This window comes from Triticum urartu, chromosome 4, assembly GCF_003073215.2.
Source record: "Triticum urartu cultivar G1812 chromosome 4, Tu2.1, whole genome shotgun sequence".
NCBI classification, from domain to species: Eukaryota; Viridiplantae; Streptophyta; class Magnoliopsida; order Poales; family Poaceae; genus Triticum; species Triticum urartu.
In genome coordinates, this window is record NC_053025.1 from 552,817,445 (window position 1) to 552,835,049 (window position 17,605).

General features: G+C 48.7%; 4 protein-coding genes across 9 annotated transcripts; 1 reads left to right on the top strand and 3 right to left on the bottom strand.

Annotated features, from left to right (window-relative positions):
• Nucleotides 1-1,774: 1,774 nt before the first annotated feature.
• On the bottom strand, nucleotides 1,775-5,437 carry LOC125552625 (endo-1,4-beta-xylanase 5-like). 2 transcript variants are annotated; one of them, XM_048716237.1, is made up of 5 exons: nucleotides 4,969-5,437; nucleotides 4,785-4,869; nucleotides 4,579-4,625; nucleotides 3,267-3,659; nucleotides 1,775-3,173 (listed from the first exon to the last, which is right to left on the bottom strand). In XM_048716237.1, the coding sequence occupies exons 2-5, from the start codon at nucleotides 4,843-4,845 to the stop codon at nucleotides 1,950-1,952; spliced, it is 1,725 nt and encodes a 574-aa protein (XP_048572194.1). In that variant the 5' UTR covers nucleotides 4,846-4,869; nucleotides 4,969-5,437; the 3' UTR covers nucleotides 1,775-1,949. The 2 variants fall into 2 exon arrangements, with proteins under 2 accessions (XP_048572194.1, XP_048572195.1); XM_048716238.1 differs by having other exon boundaries at nucleotides 4,965-5,437.
• Nucleotides 5,438-6,080: 643 nt separating this feature from the next.
• On the bottom strand, nucleotides 6,081-11,119 carry LOC125552626 (pentatricopeptide repeat-containing protein At2g16880-like). Of its 5 annotated transcripts, none has more exons than XM_048716241.1 (3): nucleotides 7,771-11,119; nucleotides 6,716-6,802; nucleotides 6,081-6,559 (listed from the first exon to the last, which is right to left on the bottom strand). In XM_048716241.1, the coding sequence occupies exon 1, from the start codon at nucleotides 10,564-10,566 to the stop codon at nucleotides 7,888-7,890; it is 2,679 nt and encodes an 892-aa protein (XP_048572198.1). In that variant the 5' UTR covers nucleotides 10,567-11,119; the 3' UTR covers nucleotides 6,081-6,559; nucleotides 6,716-6,802; nucleotides 7,771-7,887. The 5 variants fall into 5 exon arrangements, with proteins under 5 accessions (XP_048572198.1, XP_048572197.1, XP_048572196.1 ...); XM_048716240.1 differs by having other exon boundaries at nucleotides 6,632-6,802; XM_048716239.1 differs by having other exon boundaries at nucleotides 6,081-6,802.
• A 58-nt stretch (nucleotides 11,120-11,177) lies between these two features.
• Nucleotides 11,178-13,906, bottom strand: LOC125552628. Its single transcript, XM_048716245.1, has 5 exons — nucleotides 13,542-13,906; nucleotides 12,149-12,293; nucleotides 11,988-12,058; nucleotides 11,695-11,898; nucleotides 11,178-11,561 (listed from the first exon to the last, which is right to left on the bottom strand). The coding sequence occupies exons 1-5, from the start codon at nucleotides 13,785-13,787 to the stop codon at nucleotides 11,472-11,474; spliced, it is 756 nt and encodes a 251-aa protein (XP_048572202.1). The 5' UTR covers nucleotides 13,788-13,906; the 3' UTR covers nucleotides 11,178-11,471.
• A 49-nt stretch (nucleotides 13,907-13,955) lies between these two features.
• On the top strand, nucleotides 13,956-17,595 carry LOC125552627 (peptidyl-prolyl cis-trans isomerase CYP65-like). Its single transcript, XM_048716244.1, has 11 exons — nucleotides 13,956-14,224; nucleotides 14,672-14,734; nucleotides 14,824-14,927; nucleotides 15,060-15,151; nucleotides 15,248-15,337; nucleotides 15,429-15,504; nucleotides 15,615-15,976; nucleotides 16,075-16,331; nucleotides 16,456-16,744; nucleotides 17,012-17,119; nucleotides 17,215-17,595. Exons 1-11 carry the CDS (start codon nucleotides 14,097-14,099, stop codon nucleotides 17,416-17,418), a joined length of 1,773 nt encoding a protein of 590 aa, XP_048572201.1. The 5' UTR covers nucleotides 13,956-14,096; the 3' UTR covers nucleotides 17,419-17,595.
• Nucleotides 17,596-17,605: the final 10 nt, after the last annotated feature.

A 17,605-nucleotide genomic window follows, 5' to 3' on the forward strand; every position in this document is an offset into this window, starting at 1 on the left:
TAGCCATGGACAAAAGTTCTTGTGCTTTTCCTGTTGCACTACAGATTTCTGGTTTTCGCTAGAATAGACGTCTCAATTGCCAGGATGCATCTTTGCACTTGGCCAACATACATATCTAGTTGGACATTCAATATTTTTAGTTGGCTAGAATAGATGTCTCAGCTGACCAGGTTGCATTTATTTTAGTTTTTGGTCAACATGCATGTTCAGTTGGACAGTTAATACATTCAGTTGGCTAGAGATGTCTCAGTTGGCTAGGATACATTTTCTCAGTTTTTTGCCAACATGCATGTTTAGTTGGCCAGAAAACATGTTTTTTATTTGCACATATACTACACTTTTCCCAAAGTGTTCACTCAGAAACATGTATTGCGAAATATACATGTTTACTTGGCCAGGATACATGTTTAGTTGGCCAGGATACATGTTTTTTAGTTGGCCAGATAACACGTGGGGTACAATGCATGTTTTAGTTTTGGCTAGCATGCATGCCGAGTTGCCAGAATATAGGTTCAGTTGGATGGGATGCATGTTCAGTTGCACATTTATGAATTTTTCGTTGCACATATCTATTGGGCAGTCAATTTTTTGTTCATTTTGCAAACAATAACTACAAGTTGGTAGAATGCATGTTTAGTTTTTGGCTACAATGCTTTGTTGAGTTGGCTTTAATCATGTTTTAATTGGCCAGAGAACTTGTTTTTAGTTGGTTTGTTTAACACATCCAGTGGTAGAAACTTGTATGGCATGCATCAAGTAGTTTTTGGCATGTTTAACACATCCAGCAGTAACATAAGTAGGCTGGTGTGATGTGCCAGATTCACCTTTTTTTGAAGCAGATTCTCCATGGATCCATGGAGAAGGGGTTTACATATGCCTATGCAGTACAAGAAAGGGGGAAGTGAAGAGGTGGAGAGGGGGCTTACCTGCTTGATCTTACTGCCTGGTATGGCTCTGACCACCCTGCCCTTTAGATCTTGAAGCAGCTCCATTCTACTTTGGGGCTCTCATGGCGGCTGTGTAGGAGGAGGAAGAAGGGTTGGGGCGATTTTTGTTGGATCTGCTTCTGGCGTGGAGAAGAAGAAAAAGCAGCGTGGGAGGGGCTGAGACGTGGGGGCGAGCGGGGGCATGGGTGCGAGCTGGGGACAGCTGGCTACATGGGCGGCTCGATCGGTTTGTTTGGTGGCCGTCGATCGGTCTGTTGCCTTCCTTTTCTGTTTCGTGGGGACAGTGGGTTTCCTTTTTCAGCCGGCCGCTCGGTTGCACTAGTGGGCAGCCGGCCGCCCACTAGACACGCCTAACAAAAAAAGTGGCCCGCCCCTTCCCTGGCCTAATGACCATAACGGGCCAACAAACAAGAATGGGCCGGAAAAAAAGAACGACGGGATGCAACAAGCGACAGCGACAGAGGCAAACAAAAGATCGAGATTTTTGCATGAGATTACAACAAACAGATTCAATGGCCAGAGACTTAGATGCGACATCCTTAAATTTCATCTAGATGTGAGTTAGCAATTCCGAATGTTTTTTCTTTTTTTGCTTTGTCTGCGTCTCGCTCGTGATTTCGGTTTGTTTGCATCCGGATGACATGAACTCTCTGGTTATCCTTAGTGCTATAAGATAATACAAGACGTGATCATGGGATGACATCGTGTAATTGGATTTGCCAGAAAGGAACTTCGTGTGAGAAGAAGAGACCAACAAGCCGCCGCCGCAGCTAATCTTGACCTGAAGCCAAAGCTAGCCCGATAAGACGAAGCACGGAACATTTTCATCCGGGAATCGTGTAAAGTAGTACGGCCTCCTTTTTTATACGGTGTAAACTTTGTGTACATGAATGGCTAAATCTAGTGTGTTCTACAGTACCACGTAGTGATTTCTCAATAGTTACTACTCCGATGCCCTGGAACATTTCTGCATTACACCTAGCGAAAGCATTTTTTATTCTACTAGGCCTGGATGAAGAAGTGGTTCCCGGAGCCGAGGTCGACCGTGACGCTCTGCGAGACGGAGGTGTTGAGCGAGGGGTGGCTGACGGTGACCTTGTAGTCGCCGTGCGCGACCTCGGCCTGGAAGTAGCCCTGCTCGTCGGTGGTGCCGGTCTGCGCCGCCGTCCTCCACTCGGCGAGCAGCCGGTCCACCACGTCCCCCTGCGGCAGGTTCCTGAAGTTGTTGTCGGTGAGGCACATGACGTAGCACCCCTGCGGCCGCCACGCGGACCAGAGGATGACCCCCTGCACCGCCGGGTGCGCGTACGCCTCCCGCAGCACCTCCTCCAGGTGCTGCGCCTGCGACGGCCCGCCGGCCACGTCCACCTCCGTGAGCCACACGGGGAGCCCGATCTGGGCCAGCGAGTCGAGCGCGGCGCGCATGTAGGGGATGTTGGGGGTGGTGAAGTGCCCCTCCAGCCCGATGGCCATGCCGGCGCCGTTCTCCGGGTAGGACGCGATGATCTGCCGCAGCCGGTCCACGTACCTCCCCGGCGCCGCCGCCATGTCCCCGGGCTGCTCCAGCGTGTTGTAGTCGTTCATGAACATGAGCGCCGACCCGGCGTCCAGCAGCCGCGCCGCCGCGTAGAAGGCCGTGGACGCGTCCCACCCGAACTGCCGCTCGAAGAAGGAGTAGTGCAGGTTCTCGTTCACCACGTCCCACGCGATCACCTGCCCGGCGTACCGCGACACGAAGGACCGGATCCGCCGCGACGCCGCCGCCAGCAGCTCCGGGTAGGGGAGCGACTGCACCCACCGCGGCTGCTGCTTGGGGTCGTCCCAGAACACGTTGTGCCCGCGCACCCCGATGCCGTGCTGCTTCGCCAGCGCCAGCATCGCGTCCGGCACCGTGTAGTCCTCCCGCCCCGGCGCCGGCTCCGTGCTGTACCACTTCATCTCGTTCTCGAACGTGGTCACCGTGAACCGGGACGTGAACCACTGCTGGTACCCCGGGTTGGTCAGGATCTCGCGGCTCATGGCCGCGCCCAGAGGGAAGCTGCTGCGCACGTTCTCCACCGACACCTCCGCGCCCTGCAGCGGGTTCCCGCCGGAGTCCTTGGCCTGGAGCCTCACCATCTTCCTCCGCACGGCGCGGGTCGACTCCGTCCGGTGCGCCGCCCACTCCTCCTTGCTGAACGGCTTCAGCGAGACACTGTCCACCCATATGTCCACCGTCGCGTTGCTCTGCATGCATGCACTAACACGCTATTAATCAACTCAATGATTTGCCCGTTAATTAGCACGTGATAACTAATTGATGATGGAGCGTATTCGGACCTCGAAGTAGATCTCGGCGCGTCCGGCGTTGGCGGCGGTGAACCCGCCCTTGAGCATGGACCAGCACCCGGGCTTGGCCACGGCGCCGCCGACGTGAACGAAGTCGTCGGCGGTCTTGACAACCGCCCACACGTCGGCGGCGGCACCATGGCTCACCTGCAACCACGCGGACAGAGTGTAGTGCGTGTCGTTCTGCAGGTACACCTTCTGGCTGACGCTGTGGTACGGCCGCGTCCGGTTGCCCGCCACGGCGTACCGGTTCCCCGTGGCCACCGACGCGCCCTCGGCGACGCTGCCGTAGCCGAAGGCCGACCAGCCCCGGAGGCCGGCGCTGAAGTCCGGGTTGACGATGAGCCCGCCGCCGTAGTGCGGCTCCATCGGCTCAACCAAGCACTGCATCCACCTCACACAAGTCAGACGACCGACGTATACTCTGAGAATAATAATACAATTTGTGCATAGTAGTATACTTTTAGCTGGTTTGAGCCCAGTGCCCGAACTAGACTATCTCTAAAAAAGAGGCGCCTGTCTAGACGTCGACGCGAAACAGATTTCCTGGTTTAGGCCGGGTAGAAACTAGACAGACCCGGAAATTGATCCTGCCACCCGGCTTTTACCGTCCGCCTTTCCTGGTTATTTCTATTCTATCGGCCAGTTGCGGCATGACCGCCGTGCACAAGTTTCATCTACTCGGCGTCCATATTGCTTTCGTCTTGGGATATGCAGATGCTTTGCTTTGCCTAATCAGCTGGATCAGCAGATAATCAAACACTAACCACTAATTTCAGATACTTTCCGCTTGCTTTGACTGTATCCATTATAGTATTATTATTGTATTATATCACAAAGACAGCATAAAGACAGACAAAAACATAGAGAAGTAGACCCAAAGAAAATTTATACATTCTTCCATAGTCCAGACCAGTTCAGACTATATGTGCATGATTTACGGGGTTTTGTTTTGAGGTGTAGCCAACTTTTCTAACACGTCTGCGCACTGCACTAGGACGGCCGCTATCGTGCATGGCACTGGGAAGCATATTAAGGTACGTACTACTAGGTAAGAGAGAATTAAGGACATTCCATTTTAACTTGGGCGGGAAACCCACTGGCCCGTTTTAACTTGCGTGGCAAATTAACCCCGTTGCGTGAGGAATAACGACGTGGCCCATGCATGGTAATCTCCTCTGCTAACCCAAGCTCGTGCTTAAAAAATCATCTGCCCTTGTACATGGGTTATCTATGCTATTGCAAACGTAAGGGTCGAGTAATTCTCCTATGAGAGAATGAATGAATGGGTGGATGGGCTTGCCTCGACGCTTGCGGAAGAATCGTACGGGAGAGACTTCACCATGGAACCTGAATGGAAGCAAATGGTTAGCCAGCTGCGTTACAAAGAAACCACGTCGATTTCTCATGGAATGCAACTATCCGGTTGATAATTGGTTCATAGGTTCAAGGATACACGGCAGTAGCTTGCAAAGTGGTATAGCAGATTGAATCACTCGCATTGCGTACCTTCCATTAGAGCAGCAGCCCATAAGAGCAAGAACACCAGCTTCTCCATCGTGGTAGCCATCGCCGTCGGTCAGCAGTTCGTGCTCTGCAGTAAGCGCCAACCAGGGCAATGGCAATGAGGAAACAGAGCACAGAGAAAGAGGAATGCAGGGCAATGGCAGATATAGATAGAGGGTTTACCCACCCCCTGAAGAGACCAAGGCACTTGCTCAAGAGCGGCAGTAGGTAGAGGAGGAAGAAGAGGCAGAGGTAGACGACGGTCCAGTCCACGCTCACACTCGCGCTCCCTTGCTCTGTTCCCTGGACATCCGCACCAACGATCTTTGCGTGGCCTGCCGCCCGAATTTATAGTGGGAGGGCGGGCAACAGCAACACCCCCCGCGACGGCGACGGGGCCAAAAGATTATGATATCCGTCGCGCGCGCGCGCTTTGCTTGCTGGCCGCGCTCACCTCACCACCCGCACGGGAGGAGATCGAGCTTGCCAAGCAAGCGCGGCCGGAGGGGTGCTGGATGCCGATCCGTCGCCCGCCCGCGCAAGACACTTGGCCTTTCTAATTCTCCACGTACTGCTCCACTCTAGTTTTTCTTTTCTGTCTAGCTTAGCCGGTGCCTACGAATGCGAACTCTCGCTCTCTCTCTCTCTCTCTCTCTCTCTCTGTGTGTGTGTGTGTGTGTGTGTGTGTGTGCGCGCGCGCTTTGGTAGTGGCATTCAGATTTCAGAGCATTCAGCACGGGCGGCTGCTGCTATTGACGAACTGACTGTGCCGTGCATTGACGCCTGTGAGCCGCATGTGAACCGGCTAGCGTCGTCTACGGGGCCGAGGGGTTCACGTGGAGCCGGAACAAGAAACTTTTACAGCGACTGGCGTTACATGTGGCGGCGACAGGCGAATTCCTCAGAGGAGGCGATTCGATGCCGGCGCGCCCGGCCCGGACACGCGGTCAGTGGCCGTGCATACGACGCCTATGCCTATGCGGAAGTCCAGGTCGACCGATCGATCGTCATGTGAATCCGTGGGGTCGGTTTTAATAACCTATATATGCACGGCTGCTACAAATGTCCGCCCCGAGCTGCTAAGGGCCGGCTCGTGATGCGGTTGTATTCAGAATGCTGTGCGCTGGGCACACTACCGTGGCAGAAAAGTGCGCGCGCAACAGGCCAAAAATCAACATGTGAATGTGGTACTGCAACAAGACACCGCCGATCAAGAAATGAATGTCCTTGCTGCCGCCGCCCATCGTCACCGTCCCGTTTCGTTCCGTCGAGGGCAAAGGAGTTCTACACATCAGTGACTGATGAACACATATACCTAGCGTGGTATCCGTTCAAAATGGGAGCAAAAGTCAATATTTTATTTCCATACAACTATTGCATCTTATAACTAGCCGCTTGGTTTCAACAATATGCCAACATTCTTCGCCTGGAATCTCTTCCCTCCGTAGTCGGGTCAAGGGCGAGTAAGTAAGGAAGCACCTCGCCTCAAGTTCTCAACTTCCGTTGTAGGTATCAAATGAACCTGAACGCTTCTTTCCAAAGTGCGAATCAAATTAACACTTGTTTTTTCTTATGAACAGGCCCATAAGATCAGCAAAGACGATACAGTATGAGTAGGCCCGATATAAAATACCGGCCGTCTCAAGCCATAAGAAGTTGACTGAAGCTTCCAAATTCCAAGTCACATCACAGTATAGTAGTGGCCACTACTCGCATTGACAAAAAGAATGCAGAAGTACCAGTCACTCGGTCACGGAACACAGAAACAAAAGCAGTACCTGCATTCATTTGTCCATTTGTGAAGTCTTGTATATATACACCGCACCGAACAGGTGAATTAAAATACTGACCATGTGGCAGTAAACTTAGCTGTGGAACGGCCGTCATAGTCCACTGAAAATTACAATGAGCTGATGAGAGGTATGTGTATCTACCTTCCCATAGTCCACTGCGTGGGCCGTGCGTGACCAACAAAGCCGGCGGGGGCAAGGAGACAGCAGTGTCCTATGCTTGGCTCCTTTCTTCACGAGGGACAGAAAAAGAGTGGTTAAGCCATCTTTCTATGAAGCAGACTAATTCATTCCTTCTTATTTAGGTATGATCATGACAGGTTGAAAACTGGAGTATGATGCACTCATTACATTTGAGCACTTCAGCCATCTTGTTCACCGTGAACTTCTCGGGCTTTCCCAGAGGGACAGAGGGTAATTCTCGCATATTAACAACTCACAATGATGATCAATTTTCTTCTAAGCAAAGATCCAACATCACTGAACGCGGACTAGAATTTGCTGCGTGAAGAAAAAGTAACAGGAGTAAACCGAGTTACTGACCTTCAGTCTACAGGGCAGGCGATTAACTATTAAGTAGGTTACTGGACTTGCCACATGACGGCCAATATTAGTGTGGTAGCACAACATTACGCCAAGGATCTAAACTAGGTAAGACCTTTTCTAGCTACAATTACCCCTTTGCTTAAGAGTTTGACAGCATTGAGACAAATGGCGGACACTATGGCCCTAGAACATGCAAAAGTTAACATCCATTTTAATTGACAAAGTACCAGGTAAGTATGTTGGCAACCAAACATGCTGTTCAGCATACAACAATTATGGTCCGGAGCTTGCGCTTGCAGATAACATAAAGCTTTTCTGTATAAGCTGTTTCCTTTGGACAGGTTTTAGAAAACATGTTTCTTTTTTTGGAAAAAAGAGGGGGTGGCCCTCCAATTTCTGGCTGGTAAAGAAAAGGAAACCCTCAAAAAGGAAAACTACAGTGCAGGTGGCCAGCGAGCGCTGCATCACACACTGGCTGAAAACCTAGCAGTAAATTCATCAGGCACAAAAGTTTAGAAGACATGTACTTAAACTGCAATAACATACTTTTTACATCTAGTAGATTTGACTGTGAAATGATTTACTTTGTATTGCAGCTGAAAAACTAACAAGATTCTAGTGGTGAATTTCTGAGAAAGAAGCAGATCACATACCTGCTTCTTTTATGCCCATCACACTCCTCCGAGATATCAAGCACTCAAATTTACCAGATTTATGACTAAACTCCGGCTGATGCCACATCAAAGAGCAGCAAAGATCAATGGTATGTACTACCCAGCTGCATGTGTTTGCCTTTTCTGCCTCTTGATAAGCCCTTCCATCAAAGTTATATACGTTGAACTGTCAACAGACATTCCCTTTTGCATCATCTCATCCAAAATGGCCTTAGCTTCTTTGAATTGCCCACCGGTGCATAGCTCATTTACGCGTTTTGTGTAGGCCTCCAGAGCACTATCTTGTGGATTTCCACCAGTTTCTTCCTCAGTATTACCCTCGTGATCCTTCCCTGACTCTGTTTCATCTACAGAAGAAGGCTTCAAGAGGGGAGAAGAAAAGCTTTGAGACAATTTTCCACTCTCAGATAACTTATGCAGCATACTATGCGCTTCTTCTGGTCTCCCTGCTTCAGATAGTGCAGATAACACAACATTGTAGGTAAACGCGTCAGGCTGCAATCCTCTGACCTCCATATCAGCGAGAAAATGCAAAGCAGCATCAACATCCCCATTTTTGCACATAGCATGTATTAGGGTGTTATATGTGATAACATCAACCTTCTTCCCTTTCTCTACCCATGAGTCAAAGAGCTTCATTGCTTTGTCAAGCTTCCCCTGCAGACACAGTCCATTCATCAAAGTGTTGCAAGTAACAACATCTGGCTTAAAGGAATTTTCCACCATCTTGTTGTGGAACTGGAAGGCATTCTCCAAGTCCCCTTCCTTGCAGTAGGCATGGATGACGATATTGTACGTGGTGTCATCTGGTACCAACCCCTTCTCCATGAGCTCATTCAACTTATCAATCGCCTCTTTCAACCTCCCCATTCTGCCAAGCCCCTTGATCAATGTGTTGTAAGTCGAAATAGTTGGTGTCAACTTCCTCTGAATCATCTCATCCCACAGACGCAGAGCAGGCTCCGGATTATACTCGTTGAAGTAGGCTGCCATCACTGTGCCATAGCTGACTTCATCGGGCACAAAACCCCTTTGGGATGGAGATTGTAGCAGCCCTTGAGCCTCTTCATAACGCTTCTCCTTGCACAGATTATATAGCACGGTATTAAGCGTGAAGGTGTCCAATTTGAGTCCCCTACCGACCATCTCATCCATTAGTGCAAATGCTTTGGCGACATTGCCAGCCTTGCAGTATGCATCAATCAACGTATTATACGTGATCACATCTGGTGCTAAACCTTCATCTGCCATCTTCTTGAAACACCCCAACGCCTCCTCCAATTCCCCATCCTTGCAAAGCCCCTTGATAACAATGTTATGTGTGACCAAAGTCGGCTTCACCCCCTTCTCACGCATTTCCTCGAGCAGCCTCAGTGCATCAGACGAACACCTCCACTTAAAGCACGCATCAGCGAGTGTATTGTAGGTCACTACATCAGGCAACAAAGTGCCGAGCCGCTCCATCTCATCCTTCAGCCTAAACGCCTCATCCACCTTCTCTGCCTGGCACAGCCCAGCGATAAGCACATTGTACGTCCACAGGTCAGGCTCCAGCCCGTTGGCCGTCATGGCCTCCAAGACCTTGGTCGCCTGCTTAATCCACCCCAGCTTCGCGTAAGCCGACACAAGGGTATTGTACGTCGGCCGCGTGGGCGTGATCCCCTCTTTCTTCATTCTCGCCAGCAGAGTCCTCGCCTCACCGAGCATGCCTTTCCGGCAGTGCGCGTGGAGGAGCGTGTTGTAGGTGACGGCGTCGGGGGAGAGGCCGAACCCTTGCATGGTGGAGAGCGTGGCGAGGGCGTCGGCGAGGGTGCCCTTGGAGCAGTGGGTGTGCACGAGGAGGTTGAAGGTGTAGTGGTTGGGGTGGAGGCGGAGCGCGATGAGGGAGCGGAAGGCGTCCAGGGAGGCCTGCGGGGAGGTGGAGGGGCTGCGCGCGAGCGCGGAGAGGACGGCGTTGGCGGCCTGGAGGGAGGGGCGGACGCGGATGCGGCGGCGGAGGGAGTGGAGGAGCTGGGCGGCGAGGTGGGGGAGGCGGAGGCGGGAGTAGGCGCAGAGCGCGGCGTCGGCGAGAGGGGTCGAGGGGAGGTGGCCGAGGAGGTGCCGGTGGAGGTGGCGGAGCGGGTCGAGCGGGACGAAGGAGAGGAGCAGCGGGAAGAGGTGGCGGTAGGGGAGGACGGGGAGGAGCGGGAGGAGGGAGGGCAGGCAGGAGGGCGGCGAGAGGAAGCTGCGGTAGGCGAGGAGCGACTCCGGCGAGGCGAGCGCCGGGTTGGAGGCCGCGACGGCGAGCACGCGCGGGTGGTGGGAGGCGGTGAGGCGCGGGAGGTAGGCGGCCAGGAGGGTGGGCATGGGCACCGGGGCGGGCAGGCGGGACGCCGATACGAGCGCGTCCGCCACGGCCGCGACGAGCGCCGCGTCCGGGTCGGACGCGGTTGCGGCCGAGGCGGAGGTGGACGGCGGGGTGTCCATGGGGAGGAGGGGAGGCGGCGGACGGTGACGGCGCGGCGAGGGGGAGTGGAGAGGAGGGAAGCGGGGAAACTGTGGGGAAGAGAGGACATGGTGGTGTGGGCTGCCCTGCGGGCTGTGGGCTCTGGCCCTGAGACTCTGGTGGACTGTACTCTGGCCCATCAGTAGAGTAGGGTGTTCTAGACTCGAACAAAAATTAGTAGAATTAAACCCCAAAAAAACAAAAATCAGTAGAATAGGGACTTCACCTTTTTTTAGAAGAAATTGGGACCACACTACCATATAAAAATATGAATTGGTCACTCCATGCATTTGAAAAAGTTCCAGGCTGCATACAAAATAGTGCTGAAATTATGGGCCCAAATTATGGAGGCTGGTTGGGATAGTGCATGATTGGTCACTTTGAGTACTTCATCTGTTCAAAATTATGTGAAGTTCTTTTTTTTCCTAAGTCAAACTTATTCTAGATTCAATATAGCATCTACTCCCTCTGTTCACTATTATAGGATGTTTTGGATATTTTTAATATGGACTACATGCACACTGAAATGAGTAAACAAACACACTAAAACACGTCTATACATACATACATTCAATTTAGAAAAAAGTTAGAACATCTTATAACAGTGAATAGAGGGAGTACAATATAAGATTCATTAAAATTCTTCATAAACATACATTTTCACAATCTATATACTATTTACTGTTGTAAATAATAGCCCGTTTTTCTATATAATTGTTTAAACTTAAATACAGCGACGCCGGCAAGCACCGTGCTTTTTCTTGGAAGCATCGCTGATGTGTGGCGATCCTCCCCTCTTCGCAGGATCGGACGAAGGCTTCTTCCTCCTTGGGGACGCGGGGGGGGGGGGGGGGGGGGGGTGGGGTCTGATTCATCAAATAAATACGAATTCCCCCACACAAAATGCAATTGTGGCGTAGATTTCGGTCCCAGTTGCGAGGCAGAGACTGCTCAAGTATATCCAATCCTGAAATATAACATAATTTTGCTACAAAAATTCCATGAGAAGGTACTGATAAGCTACGTTCTCTAGATTAGAACAAAATCGTCAGTCCAACATTCTATCTTTTCATCCAATTCAATCCTCTTGTCGACCATCATTGCCAAATGGATAAATGGCAAAATAGAAGTTATCAAAGCAATTGTGGGCTTGTGGCATCCAGAAAAGGGTACCCCCCATAGATGGCCTAAAAGATTAGCATATGCGGCCCAGCTGAAATGATCCACCATCACCGCCGTTGCTCCTGAGCTTTTTTTCCTGCCATTGCTCCCAAGATTTTTCTTTCTGCAGAGGCAATATGAACATAATGCATGCTGGCATCATATATCTGTTAATACAAAATGTTGGTCGATGTTGTACAACAACAAACCCACCAAACTAGCCATTGAAGAGTGATTTAAAGTATGCATTTATTTACCTTCATTTTACTAGCAATGGAAGGAAGCCATTTCTCTCCCCTGACCTTCTTCAGCTGGTTCACCCTTTCTTCCTCCCTCTTGGCTTTGGTCTTTGCTGCAGTTTCTCTAGCTTCCATTCTAGCCAATGATATTTGGGATGCTTCTTTCGCGGAAACAAGTACGTCGTTACCATCAACAACAACAGACTGAAGCATATGTCTGAACTGAAATCAGGGTCGCAGTACGATCAGTAAAACATACAACCATAAGCTCACATGCATATGTATAATTATTGTGAAAATATATATCAAACCTTCTTTGATTTCTCGTCGACCTCTGGCCCAGGAAGAATCTTTGGTCTCTTGAGTTGCACATGGTATTTATCTAGAAATAAACATTAGTATGAATATGTATTATCATCATGAAAGGATTTATCCACCAAGATTATTAAAGATAATCACATTCACATCATACCTACGGCATCCATTCTGATGCCAGGAGGTGCCTTTTTAAATAACTTTATCCCTCCCCCTGTTTCCTCGGGGTCAGCCACGTTCAAGCAAGGATTCCTCACTATTTCGAGATTTCTCTCTAACATATTGTCCAACATATTTCTTACCTGAAACAAATCAAATGAAGTTTGTAAGATCATAATGCATAACATAGTATGACTTCCTAATGCCTAACCAAAAGAAAGAATGATACAAACAGAAGAACAACTGAATGAAGGGCAGAGAAAAAAAAACTTAAACAGGAAAAATCTGTTTAAGTGAAATGGTTATACTATAGTTGCAGACTGGCAGGTCTGAATGGTGAATACATGGCAACATGTGCCAGCTTTTTCTAGTTGCTCATCAGGCTTGCCAGGTGAAGTGATGAACTACTACATTCTGAAAAGGATCATGCAAGTAAACAGTACAGAATTCTGTAGACATAGAATGTAAATCACATGGTGTATTTGCAAACTACTGCATATTAAAACGATCATGCAAGTGATGAACTTACTTTGTGGCTTGGACAGGTACCAACGGAAACTAATATGATGATCCGGAGGCCCACCGTAAATTATTTAACACATGGAACGGAGCATCTACCAAAAGGTCAAAGCAATAAGGGGAATTGGATAGATTGCAATGCAAGATGGGGCATTATTTCCTAGTGGCAAAGCCAGTTCGTTTTTACTGGGTACTGACAAAGTTGATTTTTACTGGGTAGCGGCATAGTAAGTTGTGGCATTTTATCAAACCAGCGAGAAAACCTCCAAAATGGCAATGGTGCAGTACACATCCTATATGGAGTGGAACATGATTGATTATATCCACAACTTCAGTCTATGGGGTGAAACATGATGGGTTTTCTCAATTTGCCAACCGTAGCTACTCTGCAAGAATGTAGCTAAGTATGTGCATCCGCTGGTAACACTGATATATCCCACTCGAATATACTCCCTCCTCGTTCTAAATGTAAGTCCTTTTAGAGATTTCAATAGGAACTACATACGGATGTATATAGACGTATTTTAGAGTGTAGATTCACTCATTTTGCTCCGTATGTAGTCCATATTGGAATCTCTAAAAAGACTTATATTTAGGAACGGAGGGAGTACAATTGAAGCAAATGCAGCTGCTATTGCTAACTTGCTATGTAAACCCAGACTAATCCGAGTGAACCAGCTAATTCTAGTTCGTCCAAGGACCACAGGAAGAATGAAGTATGCATCAAGCTTTGAAGACAGCACTGAATCAGCACAACAAAACCGAGGACCATGTCAACCAATGAGCTGCAGCTGCGGCACTGAATCAGGAGCAGAAGAATATTATGCAGCTAGCAAGCATAAAGCAAGGGGCGAACGTGGAAAGCAAGACACCTTGATCTGGTACAGCTTGAGCCCAGGCGTTTGCGCCTTCCCCTCATCCTGCGGCGGCTGCTCCAGCCCGTTGCTGTCCTCCTCGACGCCGCCGCCGCCAGAGGCGGCCTTCGCCGCGCCGTTGGACGACGGGTAGCCGAAGCCCCCTACAGCGACGGAGTCGATGGCCGCCCTCCACGAGGCGTCTCCGTCATCGTCGCTGCTGCTGTTGCTCGCCGTCGGGCTGCCGCCGCCGCCGCCGCCCATCCCGCTGCTCGAATCGACGACTCAGCTCGCTCGGCCGGTGGTGCGCTGTGCGCACTTGCGCTCTGCTTTTGGGCCGGTTGTGCGCTGGGTTGGGCCGGGCCGGGGCGAATCTGTTTCGCACCGACCCGCGCGGCTCGAGCCGTGTATTTCTATCACGGGCTGAGCCGCCTATTATTCCCTTCTCTTTCCCCGACCCAACACTTGCGGTCGTCAAATCTCGCCGTCCCACGTCGCCGCCGGCGAAACCCGACCGCCCGGCAGGGCAACCGCACCACCGGCCGGAGGCCCGCGCCTATAGGGTAGTCGGAGATGGGGAAGAAGCAGCATAGCAAGGACCGGATGTTCATAACGGCCACGGAGTGGGCGACAGAGTGGGGCGGCGCCAAGAACAGGGAGGCCATCGCGCCATTCCAGCGCCTCCCCTTCTACTGCTGCGCGTAATTGCCTACGCTCCCTCCCCGCTTCCCCTGTTCCCGCACCAGCCTCGCTGGAAGATTTGCCTGCTTACCTCTGTTCTCTTGGTAATTTAGGATTCTGAATCGAATTTCGGAGAGCTTGAGCTTATAGGGTTTCTTCCTTAGGGCATGAACTTGTTTTCTGTGGATATTTTAGTTGGTATATATGCCACCAGTTAAGCTAGTTAGTTACCTTTGTAAGCTCCAAATGCTCAAATTCAGCTCTGGATGTTGAACCTTCATACTATTCGAATTTAGCCACATTAGCAGTTGATTACTCCCTCCGTTCCAAAATAGATGACTCAACTTTGTACTAACTTTGTACTAAAGTTAGTACAAATTTGGGTCATCTATTTTAGAACGGAGGGAGTAGTAAGTAAAGTCAATCCCTCTTCTTCAGCCACTGATTGTCATTTCATTGGATATTAGGCTCACTTTCCTGCCATTTGAGGATCCGGTGTGTACGGCAGATGGAAGCGTCTTCGATTTGATGTAAGTGCCTAGGAGTTGCTTCTTGGATAACTTATTGGTAGGAGAGCTGAGAAGGCAGGGATTCTTATTTTTTTTGCTTCTGAATGTAGGAGCATAATCCCATATATTAAAAAATTCGGGAAGCATCCGGTAACTGGAGGAGCACTGAAGCAGGAGGATCTAATTCCTCTCACTTTCCACAAGAACACAGATGGTGGGTTGAATCTATGGCATGAAAAAGTCGATGTAGCCTGAACCAAATAGAACTGCTTGAACAGTAGTAAATTCCTTTGATGTTAGTTGATCTTCTGGTGTCATTGTGTTAATATTTACTCTTTTCGTGCAGGAGAGTTCCAGTGTCCTGTTTTAAATAAAGTTTTTACAGAATTCACGCATATAGTTGCTGTAAAGACTACCGGGAACGTCTTCTGTTATGAGGTGGGCTTTAGACTTTGGTTAGCTTATATAATAGTGTTTTTCAGGTGGTCAATTTGGTATGCTCGTAGCTGATTGATTATTGCTTTGTGTTCATAGGCAATCCAGGAGCTTAACATTAAGCCAAAGAATTGGAAAGAGTTGCTAACCGATGAGCCCTTCGCACGAAAGGACTTGATAACAATTCAGGTAGCTGTCTGGAAGGACAATATATATTACGCATTGTCTTACTGCCAATTAATACCCTAGCCTAATACTGTTTGCCTTCTGACTTCTCTAGAATCCAAATGCGCTTGATACCAAGGTCCTAGGGCAATTTGATCATGTTAGACAAGGCCTCAAACTTGATGATGAAGGTTCAATTATGCATCCTCTTTCCATTTTACTTATTTTGTGTTGGCTGCTTTGTATCTATCCTTTTGATGTAGATCAACTTATGTAGTCTGACTATCCAACTTCTTTGCAGAGTTGCAGCGGATGAAAGATGATCCAGCCTACAACATAAATGTTGCCGGTGATCTTAAGCAAATGATGAAGGAACTTGGGACTGAAAAAGGAAAATTAGCTTTTCTGCATGGTGGTGGAGGACAGAAAGCTCAAAAGGAAAGAGCTGCCGCACTGGCTGTCCTTTTAGCAAAAGAAGAGAAGAGTGACTCAAAATCGAGCAAAGAACCTAAACCTCCTCAACCATTCAGTGTTGTGGATGCTGCTTCGGCTTCTGTTCATGGCAGAAGTGCAGCAGCAGCAAAATCTGGCACTGCTGAGAAAACTGCTGCTAGAATTGCTATGCACAGGGCAGGGGATCGGGATCCTATAAATGCTAAATTGGTATAGTCTCATCTCATCTTCATGTCTTATATTTACATAGCCCTTTTGTTACTTGTGCAGTTAGTGTTTGTCTTATGGAGGTGATTCGCTGATTTCAGGTTAAAAGTCGTTACACTACTGGAGCAGCTTCACGTTCTTTCACGTCGACTTCCTATGATCCCGTTACCAAAAATGAATTTGAGTATGTTAAAGTTGAAAGGAATCCAAAAAAGAAAGGATATGTTCAGTTGCATACCACCCATGGTGATTTGAATTTGGAGCTTCATTGTGATATTACTCCTCGGACATGTGAAAACTTCCTAACACATTGTGAAAATGGTTACTACAATGGTCTTATCTTCCATCGTAGCATCAAGTATGTTCTCCTATTCTATTAGCCGTATCCAAATCCTGTCCATTCAATCATTCCCTTCTTTATACTCCCTTGATTATGGCTATATATCTAAATGTTGTCCGGTTTGATCATCACCTTTTTACAGAAACTTTATGATTCAAGGAGGTGATCCAACTGGCACAGGAAGTGGAGGGGAGTCCATATGGGGTCAACCTTTCAAGGATGAATTGAATTCAAAGCTGCTACATTCAGGAAGAGGTGTTGTCAGCATGGCGAATTCTGGGCCCCATACCAATGGGTCGCAGTTTTTCATCCTATACAAGTCTGCAGCACATTTAAATTTCAAACATACAGTGTTTGGCATGGTGGTTGGTGGTCTGCACAATCTTTCAGCAATGGAAAAGGTTCCTGTTGATGATGACGACCGCCCATTGGTTAGTATGATTGTTCTAGTTTCATCCGCATTTTTTTTTACTTTGCTTTAGAAATGAAAATACCTCGTAGTTTTACGCAAACAAGATATTGTGGCCACAATATGCTGGCCATTAAACTTTGGCACAACTGCAGTATACTCGTCTTCTAAGCACTATATGTTCCATACCATTTTAGGTATAATTGATGTGTTGTGTTCAGCATAGTTGTTTTTTCACTGGACAAAAACATCTGAACGTGGTATTCCTGGTTTTCAACTTTGTTAACAGGAGGAAATAAAGTTACTGAAAGTTAGTGTATTTGTGAATCCTTACACGGAACCAGACGAGGAAGAAGAAAAGGCAAAGGAGGAGGAGAAGAACAAGGATGAAGATCATGTAATGCTGCTTTGCATCTTGTTTCAATTAGATTCAAGTGCTTCTTTGCATTTATACATCTCTGATTGTTTGAACGTTTATTTGCATTAATCCAGGATAAGGTGGGGTCATGGTATAGCAACCCAGGGACTGGTGTTTCTGCTTCAGCGAGCGCTGGTGGTGGAGTTGGCAAGTATCTCAAGGCTCGGACAGCTGGCTCTGCTGATGCCACTGGAAATGCCGCTGCAGCAGATGATTCAAGCAAGAAGAGAAAAGCGAGTGCTCCTAGCGTAGAATTCAAAGATTTCTCTGGATGGTAGATCCCTGTATACGTGAATTTCCCCTTTCTTCTCAGAAGAAACAACCAGTTGAAACTTGTAACATTTGAGCATGTGCGCCCATGTTATGGTAGTGTATTAACTGCCCAGAATGCGGTCTCACAGCTCACAACAGATTTTTCAGAATCTCACACCTTAATCAAACACGTATGCTCAGTACTCGAGTATC

Coding starts and splice junctions, on each gene's coding strand:
- LOC125552626 (XM_048716241.1), bottom strand. CDS start 10,566: ATGCATGGAGTGACCAATTCATATTTTTATATGGTAGTGTGGTCCCAA.
- LOC125552625 (XM_048716237.1), bottom strand. CDS start 4,845: ATGGCTACCACGATGGAGAAGCTGGTGTTCTTGCTCTTATGGGCTGCT. Junction 4,626..4,784: donor GGCTGCTGCTCTAATGGAAG/GTACGCAATGCG, acceptor GCTTCCATTCAG/GTTCCATGGTGAAGTCTCTC. Junction 3,660..4,578: donor ATTCTTCCGCAAGCGTCGAG/GCAAGCCCATCC, acceptor AGGTGGATGCAG/TGCTTGGTTGAGCCGATGGA.
- LOC125552627 (XM_048716244.1), top strand. CDS start 14,097: ATGGGGAAGAAGCAGCATAGCAAGGACCGGATGTTCATAACGGCCACG. Junction 14,928..15,059: donor TTTCCACAAGAACACAGATG/GTGGGTTGAATC, acceptor CTTTTCGTGCAG/GAGAGTTCCAGTGTCCTGTT. Junction 16,332..16,455: donor ATCTTCCATCGTAGCATCAA/GTATGTTCTCCT, acceptor ACCTTTTTACAG/AAACTTTATGATTCAAGGAG.
- LOC125552628 (XM_048716245.1), bottom strand. CDS start 13,787: ATGGGCGGCGGCGGCGGCGGCAGCCCGACGGCGAGCAACAGCAGCAGC. Junction 12,294..13,541: donor TCAAGCTGTACCAGATCAAG/GTGTCTTGCTTT, acceptor GATTTGTTTCAG/GTAAGAAATATGTTGGACAA. Junction 11,562..11,694: donor CCATTGCTAGTAAAATGAAG/GTAAATAAATGC, acceptor TTGCCTCTGCAG/AAAGAAAAATCTTGGGAGCA.